The sequence below is a fragment of the Dipodomys merriami genome, unplaced genomic scaffold (genome assembly GCF_024711535.1).
Source record: "Dipodomys merriami isolate MVZ:Mamm:240054 unplaced genomic scaffold, mDipMer1.0.p SCAF_4, whole genome shotgun sequence".
Lineage (NCBI taxonomy): Eukaryota > Metazoa > Chordata > Mammalia > Rodentia > Heteromyidae > Dipodomys > Dipodomys merriami.
In genome coordinates, this window is record NW_027205603.1 from 81,511,141 (window position 1) to 81,530,963 (window position 19,823).

Consider the following 19,823-nt stretch of genomic DNA (forward strand, 5'->3'; position numbering starts at 1 on the left):
TACAAAGGAGTTACTAGTTACCAAAGCAGTTTGTCAATACAGTGCATTCTGATCACTGTCACCCTTTTAACATTCTAACCCCCCTCCCCACCCACCCCTTCCCTTACTTAATTTTAGGTTATGTATATATGTCTTTTAACAAAGCAGTTAATGTGTATAATGCATCTTGATCTGTGTTGTTACTTCACCCTGGCTTCGATCCACCCTTTCCCTTATCTTTCTCAGTTCTGTGGTATATACAGTGAATTCTTGCCTGCATATTCCCCACTGCCCCTGCTTCATTCTTCTATCCCTCTCCCCTTGGCCCCACCCTACTTCTTGGGAGTACTCATTTCCTTGTACTTACTTTGTTGGGCTTTGACTGTTGGTGTTTTTGTTTTTTAAAGAATTATACTATTTATACTCTCCATAGAGTTTATTCTACTTTAGTTAATTCATTTGTAACTACATGCTTACCACTTAGTGTGTTTACTTGTAGATTTATAGGCACATTCTAGCTACCACAAATAAGGGAAATCATGCAACCCATGTTTCGCTGGGTCTGGGAAGTCTATTACATTGTTGGTGGGAATGTAAACTTGTCCAGCCATACACTTTTTTTTTTTGGCCAGTCCTGGGGCTTGAACTCAGGGCCTGGGCACTCCCTGAGCTTCATTTGCTCAAAGCTAGCATTCTATCACTTGAGCCCCAGCACTACTTCTGGCTTTTTCTGTTTATGTGGTACTGAGGAATTGAACCCAGGACTTTATGCATGCTAGTCAAGCACTCTTCCACTAGGCCACATTCCCAGGTCCCCCAGCCATACACTCTTTAACAGCGATTTTACAGTTTTAAATTTTCTTCATCTAATAAAGTCTTTGAGTACTGACCCATGTATTGGATGTTGTGCTAAATTTTAGGAATATAAACTTGGCAAAAGTATGGTCACTCCTAGAAATTAAGATGAAGAAGAAAGAAAGGAGTGCAACCAAACAACTTACACTGAGAGCACCAAATACTGTGCTTGAGGGTGCAAAAAGTGGAAGAGGCCTTTTGTTGACTGGGGAGGTTTGACAAGTCTTCAGGGAGATGATGTTATTTGGGTTGAAAATGAATATGAAGCCTGCTGGTTAGGGGAGGAGGCCATTTCAGCCCAGAGAATAGTGTGAGTGAGCCCAGAGGGAGGCTGCAGAATTTAAGGTTGGGTATAAGGAACCAGGATGGCCCTTATCCTATTTTTATCTGTTTCCTGAGGCTGGTGACTTACCTGAAGAGCTTGAAGCAGTTAGTCTTCACAATATTCATTACTGATTCTTAAGTTTGGTTCTTTTTAAACAAAAGTAAGTAACTTAAAATGTTTTGCTTAGTGGTATCTGCCTGTGGTCTCCATACTTGGGAGGCAAAGGCAGGAGGATCTTGAATTTAAACTAGTCTGGGCCATATAGTAAGACATTGTTTCAAAATAAAGTCCCCCCCCCCCACCTCTGCTTTGAGATAGGTCTGATTGGCACCTCTTATAAAGCTGTAATAATACTTAGAGTACTTCATAATAGGTACCAAAATTGAAAGGAAGTATTTACTCATTCTAAACAATCATAATTTTCATTTACTTCATTTCAAATTCCTTGACTTTTCAGTTCCTTGATTTTTTCTATTTCTTGATTATTTTTTCAGCTGACACAGCCAGTGTAAGCAGTTTGAGTCTGTCTACAGGATATACAAAGCGTATTGCATTCCTATTTGACTCAACTCTCACTGCATTTTTGATGATGGGAAACCTTTCACCAGTAAGTCAAGTGCTTGTTTAAATAAAAAGATGTTTCAAGTAAAGATTGGATACAAAGTAAATTATATATAATAATATAGAATATGTATATAACATGTTTAATATATATGTGTATAGGTATGTTCATTCCTGACCTTTTTGTTCTTGATTATGATAACTTGTAGTATGTTTTACTGTTATAATTGTAGGAATTAGTTACTTACCTTATCTATCTTTAAGTTTATTTTGAAACACACAATATAATATATGAGTGACTTATTCTAAGCATAAAAAGGAAAAGAACTTTAATGCTCTGTTTGTTTCTTGCAGAATTTGAAAAGTCATGCAGTCACCATGTTTGAAGTAGGCAAACTTTCAGATGAGTCTCTGGACAGCTTTCTTATAGAATTAGAAAAGGTAACTCAAATTGAATGCTAGGGCAGGCATTTGTTAATTTGTTGATTATCATGGATTTTGACATATTCTTGCTCTTTTTTTTTTTTTGTCAGTTGTGGGGCTTGAACTCTGGGCTTGGGCACTATCCCTCAGCTCTTCAGCTCAAGGCTAGTACTCTACCACTTGAGCAACAGTACCACTTCCGGTTTTCTAGTGTTTTATTGGAGATAAGAGTCACAGGGACTTTTCTGTCTGGGCTGGTTTCGAACTGCGATCCTCAGATCTCAGCCTCCTGAGTAGCTAGGATCACAGGTGTGAGCCACCGATGCCCTGCTTGCTTTTGCTATCTCATTCCTCATCTTAATACTGGAGTGGTCTTTTTGACTTAAACGTTCAATGGAAGAAGGAATTTTGTGATATCTAACTTATCACATAAATTGATGTAATGAAAAGTGAGGTATAGAAATCATAGTCTGTGTATGACTTACTGAATTTTTTTTCCTAAAATAATCTTCCTTTTTTTCTGGTATGACTCTGAGGTCTCCTCTTGTATATTTTTGTCTGAAGATTTTGTTCCAGTTATCTTATTCTGGAATAGTTTCCCTGGATATCATGTTTATGTCCACTTTTACTGATCTCTTACCAATCCTATTAGCATCTTAAAGACTTTAGCCATATTTTCTCACTACATTTTTCTTTGTGAGTGTAGCACTAGTTTTCCTTAACTCTAAATCTTTTTTTTTTTTTTTGGTCGCTCATGGGGCTTGAACTCTGGGCTTGGGCGCTATCTTTGTGCTCTTCAGCACAAGGCGAGCCACAGCGCTACTTCAGTTTTCTAGTAGTTTATTGGAGATAAGAGACTCATGGACTTTCCTTTGAACTGTGATCCTCAGATCTCAGCCTCCTGAGTAGCTAGGATTACAGGCGTGAGCCACCAGCACCTGGCCTCTTAACTCTAAATTTTGATGTCCTTCTTTGATGTTTTTTTTATTCCATCTTGTTCTTTGTATGCAAAGTCAGTTTCTTGACTAAAAATTTTGATAGCCTGTTGTGCTTTAGTAATGAACTGTGTATATTAAATGTACTACTTAAAGAATTTATCTGATGATTCTCTTAATTCCTTAAGATTTTATAAAAAAAAGACCTGTAACATTTTAATGGCCTTTTCTTCATAGGTAATGTATCAGATTTTTTTTACTAGTGGGTCACTTAAACTTTTCTCTTATATTTCAGTTTTTCCTTCCGTGCTTTATTTCTCACCTTGTCAACATCATTTCTTAAGTGTGTTGAATTTGCTATTTCTGATTTCCTGTTTTCTTACGTTAGTCTTATTAGTCATAGTGATTCTAAAATCATGTGAACTCTGTCACTCATATATCTCTATTGCTTTTACTACATTTGAGAAAGCCTTTTAGTCTATAGTTCTAAAAAGTAGCTTCATAAAGCCGAGCACTGGTGGCTCACGCCTATAATCCAAGCTACTCAGGAAGCTGAGATCTGAGGATCACAGTTCAAAGCCAGCCCAGGCAAGAGACTCTGTGAGACTCTATGTCCAATAAACCACTCAAAAACCAGAAGTGGCACTGTGGCTCAAGTGGTAGAACACTAGCCTTGAGCTGAAGACCTGAGGGACAGCACCTAGGCCCAGAGTTCAAGCCCCACAACAACAACAACAACAAAAAAGTAGCTTCATCTTAATTAATAGCTTAGTTGTTTGCTTTTGCTAATTTAGTGTATATTTGATTTAAGTATTTCCTCTCATTGGCCTGTATTTCCATTTCGTGTGTTGTTTCTGAGATGTATGTATTTTTATGTATGAAAAAGTTCACTGACTTCTGTTCAGAGAACATGGATATATAAAGCCTGTGAAGTCAAGAGTTTTGTCTGTTTTACCTGTTAATTTTTTCATATCTCTTGGAGAGGTCATAGTACACAGGAGGCACTTAAACTCTAGCTGTGTGGTCAGCAATAGAGGGTAGTTGTGTTGAATCATGTACTCCAATATACCTGTGACAGACACTAAACTGTGAACAAAGTAATGAGCATTGGAGGTTTAGTTGATATCTATGGATTGTGGCACTTTTCTGAATGAAGCAGAATATGTTTTGTTTTTTTCTTCTTCTAATTTTTAAAGTAGCCTATTTGAATCATATAATTTAGTAATTTATTTAGTTACTAAATTTATTTACTTGTTGGAGGAATTTCATAGGTGTACTAGCAAGATTCAGATTATTTGTCTCAGTATTGCCTTGAAGAATTTTGATTTATTGCTTTTCATAATGTCTAATATTCTCAAACAAATGCTTATTATTATAACTGGCATGAGAGTGGTATTTGTTGCAAAATATATTTTCTTTTGACTTAGGTTCAGAGCACTGGTGAAGGAGAAGCACAGCGATACTTCGATCATGCACTTACTCTGAGAAACACAATCCTCTTTCTTCGTCATAATAAAGATCTAGTCGCTCAAACTACTCAGCCAGACCAACCCAACTATGGTATGATAAAATGTAGAAGACATGTTCTTAAACTTATTTGTTCAACATTATGCAGATCATGGTCACTTGATACTTAATGCAGTTTGTATAGGTAGAATATTGAATTTATAACGAGTTTTTGTGAATTTCACTTATCAGCTGTTTCTTTACTTTTTCTTCTTCTCATGTGCCACTAACATTTACTGTATTTCAGTATGGCTAGTACCTACTGAAAAAGTTGCAGTGTTTATTTAAAAGATGGATAGAATCTGGAAGAGGCCATGAGGTCTGAGGAGTACTGAAATGTAGTTAATGTTGGAAACATAAAATTAAGTATGATAGATTCCATTATATGAAATTAATAAGCAAGGATGTCCTAGTCAGATACTATTATAGTATTCACTAAAGTATTTTTCTTTAAAAAGTAAAAGGAGTAGATGATCTCTGTAGTAGTTTTAATATGTTGATGTTGTTATTGTGTTAATACATACCCAGTTTTGTGATGGATACAGATCCCAAACTTGAGTTGAACTGGTTGTCTCAGAAACTGTACCCAAAGATTCTGGTTCAGTAGATACTGTCTATAGAGGGCACATAGGAATATATGAAAAGATGATTACTGTGCTCAGCTAGGAAGTGTACTGAGGGAAGAGTGGTTCCAAGTTACATCTCAGGATCATGATGACATTTAATTATAGTCATTCATAAATTCTGTTATCTGTTCAAGAACTGTCAGTTTTTTAGTTATGCCCATTTTCATTTCATTTCTCAGAGCATTGGTTCCCCTATCAGTTCAATTTAGCCAACTGCCCAATGAGCATAAGTAAAACTACTTATGAACATAAGTAATTAAATACTAAAACTGAAAATACTTAAGAATCACCAAATGCCTGGAGTCAGAAGTACTTACTTACAAGGATTTGTTGATGAGTAATCTTTTTATTCTACCAAATACTAAATCATGTGAATAAACAGTGCTTGACATAGCCTTGAATGTCTTTGGATATAAAATTATTGTAATTTCGGGGTGGGGGGGCAGCTTAGTGATTTATGGAAACCATGGGTTAATATATTGGGACAGTGGTGGCTCACACTTAAAATCTAGCTCCCAGGAGGCTGAGATCTGAGAATCACGGCTCAAAGCCAGCCTGAGCAGTAAAGTCTGTGACTCTTACCTCCAATTAACCACCAGAATCCTGAAAGTGGAGCTGTGGCTCAAAAGTGGTAGATTGCTAGCCTTGAATGAAAGAGCTTAGGGACAACACCCAGGCCCTGATTTCAAGCCCTATGACTGACCAAAAGAAAAAAAAACTATGTGTGTATGTGTTTGTGTTTGTGTATGTATGTGTGTGTGTGTGTGTGTGTGTGTGTGTGTGTATGTATATGTACGGAATGTTACAGATGTCTTGCAATGCAGTGTTCTTTCCTGCCTATCATAGGATTTGAGAGTGTTAGCATTAGTGACCAGCCATGTGTAACTGTTTATAGCTGAGGAAATTAAAGTTTATCTTGGTTAAATCTCCTGCCCATTTATATAGTCAGAAAAGCCCTTATGATTTGTTGAGTGGAAGGGCTAGGAGTGGAAGACTTCTAGCCTTGTCCCTGGGTTTTTTCCATTACTCTCATTATTTTTATCTTGAACACTGAACTTGTAATTGATTTACTAATAAATAATTTGTTGCCTAGGCACCTGTACCAAACTGTTTTGTGTACTGTCAAAGTTAAAGGGTAACTCTAAGCTTATTCTGTGTAAAAATAGTGTGACTCTCACCTTTAAGGTATGTTTAACATTGGCTGTGGCTGAAACCAGTTGGAGCTTTAATTGCTAAGATAGTTGCTAGAGCTCTAGAGTTCAATTTTGATTAATTTTCCCCTAAGACCAAACTATAGTTACTTAAGAATTTCATTTTATCAAGCAGCCATTCTTACAGAACACAGAGGATGACTGACTGGGTGATGGAGCCTTCACTCTTACCATGGAGAAGCTCATTCTGTCCATGCAGAGGGTAGCTCAGGAATTCAATTATATTACAGCTTATTCTGTTGTAGGTACTGCTTTCTGTAGGAGCCCAGTTGATAAATGAATCATACTCTTTCTTAGAAAAGAAGTTCAATATTGGTGTTTAAAGTAATCTCATTTGAATAGAAAGATTTTCCTGTTCGTGTCACTAATACTAATAACATAGTTTGAATACATCATGTAGTGTGGTGGCATTCACTGTGAGGCAAAATCTTTGATATTGTCATTAAAAACAACGGATATATGTGAAAAGGACTAGTTTCTTAGTAATCACTTGGTTTTCAATAGCATGAACCCACTGTTGGAAAAAAAATACAAGCAATGTATAATCTTTATTTTTTTCAATTTCATAAGCATTTTTTCCTCAAATATTTTTTTGTTTTTCCAGCCTCTACCCCTCTACCTGTTCCTTTTTTTTTTTTTTTTCCAGTCCTGGGGCTTGAACTCTGGGCCTGGGCGCTGTCCCTTAGCTCTTCAGCTCAAGATGAGTGCTCTACCACTTGAGCCACAGCGCCATTTCTGGCTTTTTCTATTTACGTGGTGCTGAGGAATTGAACCCAGGGCCTCATGTATGTGAGGCAAGCAGTCTACCACTGAGCCACCTTCCCAGCCCTCCTCTACTATTCTTAATGTGTGGAACAGCTACTCTCCTTGCTGTACTGAGGTGAACCCAGGGCTTCATGTCAAGCTTTCTAGGCAGATGCTGTACCACATGAGCCAAGCCAAGCATATACCACTGTGTTGGTTTATTGAGTGAGGTGAAGCTTGCTTTTTTTTTTTTTTTTTTTTTGGCCTGGGTCAAACTCAAACTACAATTCTCTTGATCTCTATCTCTCCAGTACCTGATATAGCAGGTGTGAGCTTCCATACCTGGTCCTCACAGAATTCTTTATCTCCTTCACTAAATGATAGATTCCTGATTTTAAATAATCATTAGAATAATAAAATTTCAGAGTAAATTGCATATTATGGCCTTCCCTCTGCTAAATCATTAGGGGATTATTATATCAACTCCTACAAATTTAATTTTCATCTGTTTATCATTTATGTTTTGTTCATAATGTTGATAACCTTAATAACATTTTTTTTAATCCACAAGTACAGCAACTAATTTAAGGCCATTTAATTATCCCCTTAATCTATAAGACGCTTATAGCCTATTTTTTCATTTATGATGTTACTATTTTTAAAGAATACTATTCATCATTTATTGATGTTCCTGGAAAATTTCTCAAATTATGGGTACAGCTGTTTTTTAATGATTAGATTAAAGTTACTTAATCTTGTCTAGAACACCATACAAGTAGTAGTGTGTCTTTCTAAGATCATAGTATCTGGAGTGCATGATTGTTATCTAGTATTATGTAACTAATATGTTTTCTGATTTCCTTATGTGTACTTAACTGTTTTTACCCTATACTTAGAAAGCAATCTGGAGGGAGACATAATACACGAATCCTGCTTTTTATTACTATTTCCCACTAACTGCAGCATTCAGTAATGGCTGTTTCTGAATTATAATAGTTGCAAATTGGTAATATTTTTTTTTCTTCAACTCTAGTATTTCTCCATGTTTAACACCTGAAGAATAGGTATTGTCTTGTATTCTTAGTATGGATTTATGAAATTCCTGTTTTATAATGTTCTGTAATTAGTCATTACTATCTTGTAATTATTATATTTTATTGTTATTGTGAAGGTGATGTACAGAGGGGTTACAGTCAGGTAATAAGTACATTTCTTTTTGAGCAGTGTCACCTCTTCCCTCACTCTCTTAATTACTTTAAGTATTCATATTGTCTCAGATTTGTGTTCTAATTACTTACTATTCCTGTCTCCTGTGATAGGACTTTTTTTTAAAGTAGTTATTTACTGTCAAAACAGTAAGATCTGATTTTTATCCTTTGCTCATTCATCCATTTCTTTTAGGAGTTTGCTTGCTTTTTAGGGGAAATGATATAAGAGACCTGGACCCTAGTGCTGTTTAATGCTCAGTGCTTCTCAGCCCACTCAATGGGCCTACCTGAGAAGTTGACCTAAAATTGCTTTTAATTCCAGTATCTCCTTTTGACAACAATCAGATTTGGTGTTTTCCCTGAGTATTAAGGACAGTGATGAATAAATGGCATGCTCAGCTTTTGTCTTATGGCCCAGCAGCATAGGGTACAGATTTCTAAATTAGGAATGCTTTCCCATGCACTAGAGTCAGAGCTAGTCTGTGGCTCTCTTTGTAGATTGGAAGATGGGAGAGGAGGGCACAGCTTTTGCTTCTTTAGGTATTACAACTTTATTTTTACCTTTTTTGTTGTTGTTGATTATAGCATATTGGACCAGCGATTCCAGAAGTCAGTTCTGTCTGACTGGGATAGAGAGTGGAAATATGGTAAAACAAGCATGTCTTTTAAAGGCAGCTTATGAAGAAGCATCTTTGTTTCTAGACCAGAGAATTAAAGCTTTAACTTTCTATCTTTAAGTGTCTTAGTGATCTCCTAAAAGATTTGATTCTACCTGTAAAAATATTTAAAGTCTCAAGCAATGGTCAGCAGTTCATCTTTCAACATTTTGTTCCATGTAGTCAGTGTTTATTCCGTATTCTTAATCATCACTAGGTTTTCCATTGGACCTCTTACGCTGTGAAAGCCTTCTTGGTTTGGACCCTGCAACTTGCAGCAGAGTTCTGAACAAAAACTACATGCTGTTGGTGTCCATGGCTCCTCTCACCAACGAAATCCGGCCTGTCAGCAGCTGTACCCCCCAGGTAACTCATCGGAACGATCCAGTTGGTAGTGCTATCATCTCATCAAGAAAATAAACAGCTTTATTTTCTTCATTTTCAGTTTACAGATGCCAAATACTAAAAGCACCAGTTTCTGAAGTAAATTTTTATGTCTCACTGTTTTAAGAGGATGTTATATTCAGTTTCTGAAGTATAATTATATTTAATTTATAAATTGTCTAGTGGCTTGTGATACGTTACATAAAAAATAGATTTATGAGTCTGGCACCGGTGGCTCACACCTGTAATCCTAGCTACTCAGAAGGCTGAAATCTGAGGATTGCAGTTCAAAGCCAGCCTGGGCAGGAAAGTCCGTGAGACTTGTATCTCCAATTAACCACCAGGAAACTGGAAATGGCATTGTGGCTCAAGTAGGAATGCTTGCCTTGATCTGAAGAGCTCAAGGACAGTGCCCAGGCCCAAGTGCAAGGCCCACGACTGACAAAAAAATGGATTTATGTAAAAAATATTTTAAAGTGAGTGTTTTGGGATGCTTTAAGGAGAAATCTGATAATTGTTTTCAAGGAAAAGATTAATTGGCGAAATAAAATGTTTTAGAAATGGGACTGAGATGCTAAATTTGTTTAAAAGAAAAGATGGTATTTGAAAGCTTGAACTCTAGATAACTGTAAGATTTATATGTGAATATTACTTCTGGTATTTTGCTTTTTAGAAATAAATCAGTTCCTTCTTTTTGTATATTTAGGAAGCCAGGTATGGCTTGTGTGCTTTCAGAGTGGAGATTGTATTGCTGCTCCACCATTCTGTCTGGTTTTCTAGATGTGCAGGCTTTATTGTATAGAAGAAAAGAAGGAAAAGATTTTTTTTGTGTGTGTCGGTCATGGGGCCTGAACTCTGGGCCTGGGCGCTGTCCCTCAACTCTTCAGCTCAAGGCTAATGCTCTACCACTTGAGCCACACTGTCATTTCTGGCTTTTTCTGCTTATATGGTGCTGAGGAATCAAACCCAGGGCCTCATGCATGCAAGGCAAGCACTCTACCACTGAGCTACCTTCCCAGCCCCGGAAATTTTTTTTTTTAAATAGCTTACATTAGTTAATAGGGTAGCATTTTATTGTCCTTCCGCACATTTATGATGTATTCTCTGTTACTCTAGGAAGGGATTCTTATGTGAAGTTGTATTTGTTGTCCATGTTTTTAGAGCTGTCTCAGTGAATATACCTCCCACACCAAATTTTGGCCTGTATTTAACAGCAGTGGACATGAATTTGCATTTAACCCACCTTGCTTGTATTTTTGTTCTTTACTACAACTTAATGACATAGAAGAAATCTATGAGCTATTTGCTGAAAATTGATGTTTTAAAAAAATTATATGAGTTTAATGATAATAAATGACTAAAACCCTAATATAGAGTTTCTTTTGTGCCAGGTATTATTTTAAGCCTTTTTGGACAATTTCATGAGATAGGTACTTCACTGATTTTGTTTTTAATTGATTGAGCAGATAAAGCACAGAAAACTTAAGTAACTGCCTTCTTAATATGATAGAGCTGAGGCGAGGAAGCCAACACTCAATATGCAGACTACTCCAGACAGAGCCTAGTCTCTTAATTGCAGTGTTAAGATGTGCCTTCTTAGTCCTAGGGTGAAGTTGAAACTGTGTTAGTGGAACACATTAGCATTTGTTTTCATAAGAATTCTGGCAATTAAAATTGGTTTGAGTCATTGGCTACTTTGAAGACTATAAGATTGGTTACTTGCAAAATCTTGCTTCTTTAGGTATTACAACTTTATTTTTACCTTTTTTGTTGTTGTTGATTATAGCATATTGGACCAGCAATTCCAGAAGTCAGTTCGGTCTGGTTTAAACTGTATATTTACCATATCACTGGACAAGGACCACCGTCTCTGTTATTGTCCAAAGGTACAAGACTTCGAAAACTGCCAGGTATATTCCAGGTATGTGCATGAGTGCTCTGTCTCTCTTTGTCTCTCTGTCTCTCTGTCTCTTGTCTCTGTCTCTGTCTGTCTGTCTGTCTGTCTCTCTTTCCCTTACCCTTTCACTTTTGAGGAGTATAGAAACTAGTAAGCAGTGTTTATAGATAACTTTCTTATTTTTTTGTTTTTCCTTCTCAGCACTGTTAATATGTGATTTCCTTTCTTTCTAATAGGGTTATGATCGATTACTCATAACATCTTGGGGTCATGATCCTGGGGTAGTTCCTACATCAAATGTGCTCTCAATGTTGAATGATGCTTTAACACATTCTGCGGTTTTAATTCAGGTATGTTTATTTTATTTCAAACTATCAGTTTTTACATGTTTATCATTTAGATAATAATCTCTCCAGCATTCTACTGAGTTGTAGTCAGATGCCAGTTATTTATAAAGTTGAAATGCCAGGAACCAGAAATTGGGGTTTAGTCCTGCCCTGTGGTTGTGTGAAAGTGGTAGATCAACACGGACTTGGAACATGGACCTGGGTTTGAATTGTAGTCTCAACTTTAGATAGCTGTGACCGGTATTTACTTATTTATTTTTAATTAGCTCTTTGACACTTTAAGTTGTATAATTCAGTGATTTTTTTTTATTTTTAGTATTTTTGAAGATTTGACCCATCAGTATTCTCAATTTTAGAACATTTTTGTCATCTCAGAAGTGAATGCTGTAACATTTGGTTATCACTAACTTGATTTTCTCCTCCTAACCCTTCTTTCCCTTAACTCTAAACAGCACTATTGTCTTTAAAGATGTACTCTGCATGTTTCATATACATAGTACCGAATATATGGGATTGTTTTTGTTACTGGCTTGTTTCATGACATAATAAAAAGTTTATCTTATTCTAGCATATATCAGCACTATAATTTTATGGTCAGATAACATTTCATGGTACAGATGTATGTTATTTTTCCCCCCCACTCATCAGTCAATGATGAACATTTTGATTTTTTCCACTTTTTGAAAAGTGCTGTTGTACACAATTGTGAGTTTTTGTGTGGACATATGTTTTCATTTCTATCTGAGAATAGAATTGTTGGGAAAGTAGTTCAGTGGTTACCCATTTAAGGAACTGCCAGACTTTTCCGAAGTAGTATTCTACTTTATATTCTTGTCAGGACTTGGTGTTACTTAGCTTTTAGGTTTTAGCTGCCCTGGTGAGTGTGAAGTAGTGTTTCATTATACTTTTTATTTAAATTTTGCAAATGCCTAGCAATGTTGAGTAACTTTTCATGTGCTTTTTGTGCTGTATGATATTTGGGTGATATTCCATATACTTAGTTTCTCATCTATATAGTAACTCTACCTCCTGAGAGAAAGAAATCAGAATGTGCATTGTGAAGTGTGTAGGGTATTTTCTAATACAAGTTCTTGGCAGATATTTCACTAATTTTTTTTTTTTTTTTTTTTTTTTTTGTCGGTCATGGGGCTTGAACTCTGGGCCTGGGAGCTGTCCCTCAGCTCTTCAGCTCAAGGCGAGCGCTCTACCACTTGAGCTACAGCGCCACTTCCGGTTTTCTGGTGGTTTATTGGAGATAGGAGTCTTATGGTCTCTCCTGCCCGGGCTGGCTTTGAACCACGATCCTCAGATCTCAGCCTCCTGAGTAGCTAGGATTACAGGCGTGAGCCACCAGCGCCCGGCTATTTCACTAATTTTTAAAATATTGATTATTCTATGTTCTCTGCTTATTAATAGGAGTATGGAAATACAGTGTGATCTCTTGTCTTCAAGAAATTTAAAGTGGGGTGGGGGGGAGTTGCATAGCAGTTTCCATTTTTGCTTTGCTGTGAGGAGAATTAATTACATTGGAGGCATTGGATAGAGATCAGCGTGGATAAATCTCTGGGTAGAGGTTTCATTTTCCTTCACTGCTATTCGCTTAGCACAGGGCTTGACTCATAGTAGCTCTTCAATTAGTGTCATGAAATAAATTGAGTAGGAAAACAAAATGGTACAGCATATGCAGAAGATTTTTTTGGGGGGAAGGTGACTTAGAATGTTTTGGCATTCTGGTTAGAGATGGTTCTGGTGAAGTCTTGCTGTAGAGCTTAGTAATTAACCTATAGATTGGGGTACACTTACAGATCATAAGCAGGCCAGATGAGTATTTTAGGAATCAGCCTGGGGACTACACTGAGAATGGACAGGTCAAGGGGAAGATATTGAAGCCAGAGGACTAAATAGAAATGGTATTTCATAGTTAGATAAGGCACAGGGATAGGTCAATGCAGGGATTAGTAAGATGTTAAAGGAAAAAATGGATTTAGGGACTACTGAAATATATGATGAATGGAATTGATCAGATGTCTAAGAAGTCCATGAAACAAAGAAGGAGATGATTCCTGGACATTTGGTTGTGACAGTGGAAGGGTGCTAATGAAGAGCCAACTTACTGGGCAAATGTGTTGAGTTCTGGACATCTGTTGTTGAGTGTAATGTGCCTGGGGGACAGTCAGATAGGAGAGAGAGAATTGAAAATATTCTGAACTTTACAGGAGAGATGACTTAGTATCAGCCTCAGCATGTCAGTGGTAGTTGAATCCCTGAGAGGAGGAAATTAGGGAAAACTTGAAAGATAGTGTGACTGGACAGGCTAGACTGCCTAAAGTCACACTTGGTCCTATCCTTATTAGTAATCTTGGACAAGTTAAAAAACCTCATGGACTTCAGTGTCATTATTGTCAACTAGAGAAAATAAAGATAGCTTGTATTTTTAAGATATTATAAATTTTATAATTTTTTATAAATTTTTATAAATCTTATGCCATATATGTTTAAGCCTTCTATCTTCATATCTTTGTAAGTTGGTTGAATGACTGGGATGTAGAACTGACATGAAGTGCTTGGGCACATTGGTGATCGCACAGATGTTAGCTGAGTGGTAGTAGAGTGGGGGAGCAGCAATGATTATTTTTTCTGTAACTCACTGTCTGTGCCAACCATTCATTTCTTTGAGCCTCAGTTTTCCTTAACTGTAAAATGGGGGTGTGATTACAACACCTGCCCTGTAGGAACTGTTCAGGTGTCTAACCAAGCAAGATTTTTGCTGTTTTTTGGGATTGCACATATGAATAGGAAAACAAATCAGTAAGTGGCATCTGTATTAAAGTCTTAGGGAGTTCTGCTTTTGCTAAAAGTGATGTATCTCCTTTATTATACTTTATAATGTATTATAAAATATAAAATGCATATTATTGACATTTAAAAATTACAATTATGATTTTGACTAAAACTAAGTCATAAATCTATCAGAATGAGTGCTCAGAAATATATTTAAATATTATGATTTCACAATGTGATTTGAATATGTCAACATTTCTTGAATTTGAGCAATGCCCCTTTCTCTTTTAAAGGAAAAATGGATAGTTCCTCAGTGTTTACTTAAAATTTCCATTATAAAGGTTCTAAATATGTAAATATAAAAATTTCAGACTTTTATTACATAACTGCATCTGAAACCAAACTTAGGTATTAAAGATAAGCACAAATTTAAAACAAACTTTAGTTTGTTTTAATTGATTTTAAATTAGTTTTAATTGAATGTGATAGGTAAACCTAAATTATTTGTAATGTAGGAGTGAGGTGGGTAAAATTTAATATTTGAATTAATGGCACATTCACACTATTCAAAAATAAAATATGATAAAAGGTGAATAGAAAAAAAGTCATCCTTCTAATGCTGTCTGTCTGGATCATCATTGATTAGTGTCTGCCCTGTCTTTCTATATGCAGATGCAAGCAGTTACACACTGATTTTTCCCCATGCTTTTCCATGTGTCCATTGGAGAGCTTTTCATTTTCATTCACAGAGGGCTTCTTCCTTTTTTTTTTTTTTCAGATGTACTGAAAATGTGTATCAAATTTATTTACCCAGTCCCCTGTTGGTGGGCCTTTTGGTTGTTTGTAGTTGTATATAATTGTACTCTCATAGCAAGTATCTTGGAATATATAGCATTTCAGTGCAAGTTTTTGAGTTTTGCATTTCTAATCCATAACATGCTATGCAATTATGGAGATTCTTGGGGAGGGCGATACTGGGGTTTGAACTCAGGATTTTGTGCTTGCTCGGTTATGAGTTGGTTATTTTTGAGATAGATTCTGGCTTTTTGCCCAGGCTGGCGGGACCATGATCTTCCTCTTTTTACCCAGGCTGGGCTGCCAGGTATGTGCTATCACACCCAGCTTTTTATTACTTGAGATGGAATCCTGTGAACTTTTTTTTGATGAGATGACCTCATATTGCAGTTCTCCCAATCTTCTGAGCCACTGCACCCAGCTGGAGATTCTTTCACCTCTTTTCTCTCTTAACTCCAGCTAGTCTTTGTGCATATATGCCTAATGTCATCCAGTGTTCACTTGGCTTATACCTAATTGATTTACCTATAATTTATCAGCTCTCTATTCTTTTTCATATGCTCAATTTGAGAAACATTACATAGTAGGTTAATATACAAGATTGTTGTTGCTTGCTATAGAAAAATAGAAGATTGCCAAAAGCACTTTGCTGGAGTATTAATGTGGAATCTACCCATCATCTTCCATAGTCTTAATTGTTTGAATGTCAGCTACTGGAAATACAGGTTTCATGTATGCCTTTCAACTTTTGTTTCTTTGTGTTTAAGGGACATGGTTTACATGGGATAGGAGAAACTGTCCATATACCATTTCCATTTGATGACACAGAGCTACAAGGAGGTACTCTTTGAATTGTATCCATTTGACTCTTATCATTAATCGTGGCAACAATTTGGTAGAAAACATAATGGAATACAATCTTAAAATCTTTAAGTTCTAGATTTTTTTCCCCTCAGTTTTCTAAATTCAGGGCCTGATGCTTGTTAGGTAGTACTCTGCCAACTAGTTGAGCCAGAACCCTTGTCAGGTTTTTTTTTTTTTGGAGTTTTTTTCAGTATCTTTTTTTTTTTTTTGCCTAGGCTTGGCTTCCAACTTGCTTTTGAACCAGGATTTCACTAATTTTTTTGTCTTCATCTCCTAAGGGATTACAGACATATGCCATCACACCCAGGCCCTGACTCATAGGTTTTAACCATTCAGCTATTAAAGAGTCATGTTAGAAGATAGGGCTTTTGTTTTTTAATATGCTTTTAAAGAACTGGTAGTATTCTTGTAGGACCTTTGAAAGAACAGTGGTTTGCTTTCGAGATGAAGAGAATAAGTAGGTATTTGTCTAGTAGGTATTTGTCTTTTTTTGTGTGTAGTTAGCCTTTTAATTTTATTATTGTTCATTTGAAGGTTGAGAGAGAAGACAAGTTATAGAGAAAGTTCAAAGCATCCAAATCAGAAGTTTTCTCTGGGTCCCATGATGCATGTATATAATTCCTGCATTCAGGAGGTAGAGGCAGGAGATTTGTAAATTTAAGGGCTGCCTGTGCTACATTATTTGGCCCTGTCTCAAAAAAGCACAAAACAAAAGAACAGATTAAAATGTATTTTTACAGTTTAATTTGTCTATATGTCCATATAACATCTGTGTGTAGACTGCACTTAAAAGTAGTTTGATATTTTAAGTTTTAGTTTTTGGAAATTTAAAAATAGATCCCAATAACATTAATATACTACTTAATAGTTCATAGAACACTTGCATCTATTTCTCATTTCCACATTTTTGTTGCTGTCCCATTTTATATTTGCTAATACAGGGGATTTGTGTGGATGCAGGGCTTGTGAGCAACAAAGGAAAATGGCTGTGTGTATAGCCTTTAGAAGCAGATGTGAGGTGCAGTATGCCCAGAGATTTTCTGTAAAAGCAAATTTCTATCTTAGGAGATAACTTTTCTCTTTTAAATGTTAAGAAGCTATTCAGATATTCTTTGGTATTCAGCAAGATTGATTCTAATAGCTGCCCCTTCCCTGCAAAGATTGGCAAAGCCTGTGGATGCTCAAGTCCTTTGTGTAAAGTGGGGTAGGCCTTGTGCATAACCTAAATGCATCCTCTAGTTTCTATAGATTACATAACATGAACACAATGGGAATCTCTAAGTTACTTCTCTACTTTATGATTTAGGGAGAATGATAGAAATGATGGTGTAGGTGCAGACATTTTGATATGTGGTTGTTTGATTAGAGGGCATAGAACCTACAGATGCCTTTCTCTTGCCTCTTCCCTTCCTCTTATGTATAAAAACCCAAAGGGAAGACTTTTCTCTCCCCAGATAGCCCCTACTGAGAAAAGAATACTTTTCTGCAATGATCTTTTTGTTATTTATCTAATACTTCATAAATTCTAGGGGAAAAATAATTATTTATCAAACAAGTAGATACTGACAAAAGATCTTAAATTTTATAAAATCTAAAGAATTGTTGGTAGAAGCTATTACCTGGAGAAATTGTTATGTGAATTATATAAAAGAAAATATACTCAGATTTGAGTGGATAGATCTTTCTTTTATATATTTGCATACTTATGAAACCTCTAGCTAATTTCTAAATAATTTTATTAGGCATATAATTGCTAGTAAATTGCAATTAAGTAAATTAGCATCCATTCATTAATTATAAGGACTCAAATTAGAAAAAGAAAACTCCAACTTGTATTTAATACATTTCCTGGTTGAAGTACACCAATTCGGTATCCAAGGCAGATTAGATGCCTGAAGAGAAGCATGGAGAATTTGCCACTGATTGGCTCAGTTTGCTTACTTAGCAGGTTGTTTGTTTTGCTATAGCAGATGCTTCCTGAGGACAGTATGTCACAGGTAAACAGCTTTCTTTTCCACTCATGTATTTCGCCATTAGAATCAACTTGATAAAACTATTTGTTCTAAGAATTGCTTGATAAAGTATATTTTAGTTTTTAGTGATGGAATATGACTTCATGTGTATGTTGTCCTCTCTTTGTTCCTAGAATTTACACGTGTCAATATGGGTGTTCACAAAGCATTGCAAGTATTAAGGAACAAAGTGGACTTGCAGCATTTCTGTGGCTATGTTACCATGTTGAATTCTTCTAGCCAGCTTGCAAGTAGAAAACTCAGTGATGCTTCTGATGAAAGAGGTTAGCAAACAGATGGGTTCTCTGAATTCATATCAGTGGTGTAAGTTTAATGCACTCTTAACATATTAAAAAACTTGGCAGGGGGCTGGGAAGTTGGCTCAGTGGTAGAGCGCTTGCCTGGCATGCCTGAGGCCCTGGGTTCCATTCCTCAGCACCACATAAGCAAAAAGAAAAAAGCCGGAAGTGGCGCTGTGGCTCAAGTGGTAGGGCACTAGCCTTGAGCTGAAGAGCTGAGGGACAGCGCCCAGGCCCAGAGTTCAGGCCCCACAACCAGACCAAAAAAAAAAAAAAAAAAAACTCGGCAGATCTTTGTAGGAAGGGTAATTCATTAATATTATTTTTCTTTTTCACTGAAGAGTAAGAAAATATTTTTTTCAAATATATATATATATATGTATGTATATATATATATATTGCGAGAATATCGTACAGAGGAGTTACAATTACATGGGCAAGATAACGAGTACATTTCTTATCAAGCATTGTTGCCTCCTCTTTGTTTCCCCTTGCCATCCCTTCCTATACTCCCCCCACCCTATCCTTCCCCCCCCCACCAAAGCTGTAAAGTTCGTTTTTCGACATAATGACTTGTACATCTCATTGTTGCAATGGGTCCACCTGTATCCCTAGTTAAATGATTTGTTTTTGCCCTTCCCTTCCACAAATTATACCATCAAATACAGTGAAAGCAGGGAATATATTTGTTATATTAGTTATATGTAAGTTGTTAGTTATTATATTAGATAGATAGACAAACAGACAGTAGTTGTTCAAATGGAGAGAGTACCAGTGTCTAATTAAAGAGATGCTGACCTCAGGATGGATACAGAATGGCTACTGGGCTCTAGCTCTTTATGATAGCATCTGTATTTACAGGCTTTGAATTCAGTTAGCCTTAGGATGTGGTGGTTTCAAAACATCATCTTTGTAAAAGTGTTTCCAAAATAGACTTAATTAGTGTTTAATTTCTGCAAATTAGATTTTAGAAATATCTCTCATACAACTTCTGATGTTATCTGGATCTTTATACCTTGGATATGTTGCAACCATTTCCTGCTTAGGCTTCCTGTCTTCATCTTTCTATTTCTAATCTATCCAGCATATTACCAGCAACTTACTATGCCACATATTTTTCTTTCTAGTTAAATTCATGTTTGAATCACCTTCTCATGTCTACTGAGTGTTCCTGATCTCTCATAAGACTGGTTTGCCCGTGGCTTTGACTACAGATGCCAGCTCTGACCTGTTAACTCTGGGAGACCTTTCAGTTCACTATGGACTGTATTTCGTGAATATGAACTCTTGAGAAAATGTGATTGATTATTAGCTACCTTGTGAATTTGATTGGCAGATTTGAGGTAGTTATTTCTAGGTCATTTATCTTTAGTCAAAAGAGTTGGATAGCTTTCAACAGGTGACTCCAGTTATTG

At 36.3% G+C, this 19,823-nt stretch overlaps 1 protein-coding gene across 2 annotated transcripts in view; it reads left to right on the forward strand.

Moving 5' to 3' along the window:
• Nucleotides 1–19,823, forward strand: part of Fam91a1 (family with sequence similarity 91 member A1) — a 48,193-nt gene that overhangs the window by 21,129 nt on the left and 7,241 nt on the right. For both annotated transcript variants that reach the window (XM_069991367.1, XM_069991368.1), the window contains exons 13-20: nt 1,654–1,766; nt 2,075–2,161; nt 4,506–4,638; nt 9,247–9,395; nt 11,200–11,334; nt 11,547–11,660; nt 16,001–16,073; nt 18,244–18,393. In XM_069991367.1, the coding sequence (XP_069847468.1) occupies nt 1,654–1,766; nt 2,075–2,161; nt 4,506–4,638; nt 9,247–9,395; nt 11,200–11,334; nt 11,547–11,660; nt 16,001–16,073; nt 18,244–18,393 (954 nt within the window). The remainder of the gene's footprint in view (nt 1–1,653; nt 1,767–2,074; nt 2,162–4,505; nt 4,639–9,246; nt 9,396–11,199; nt 11,335–11,546; nt 11,661–16,000; nt 16,074–18,243; nt 18,394–19,823) is intronic.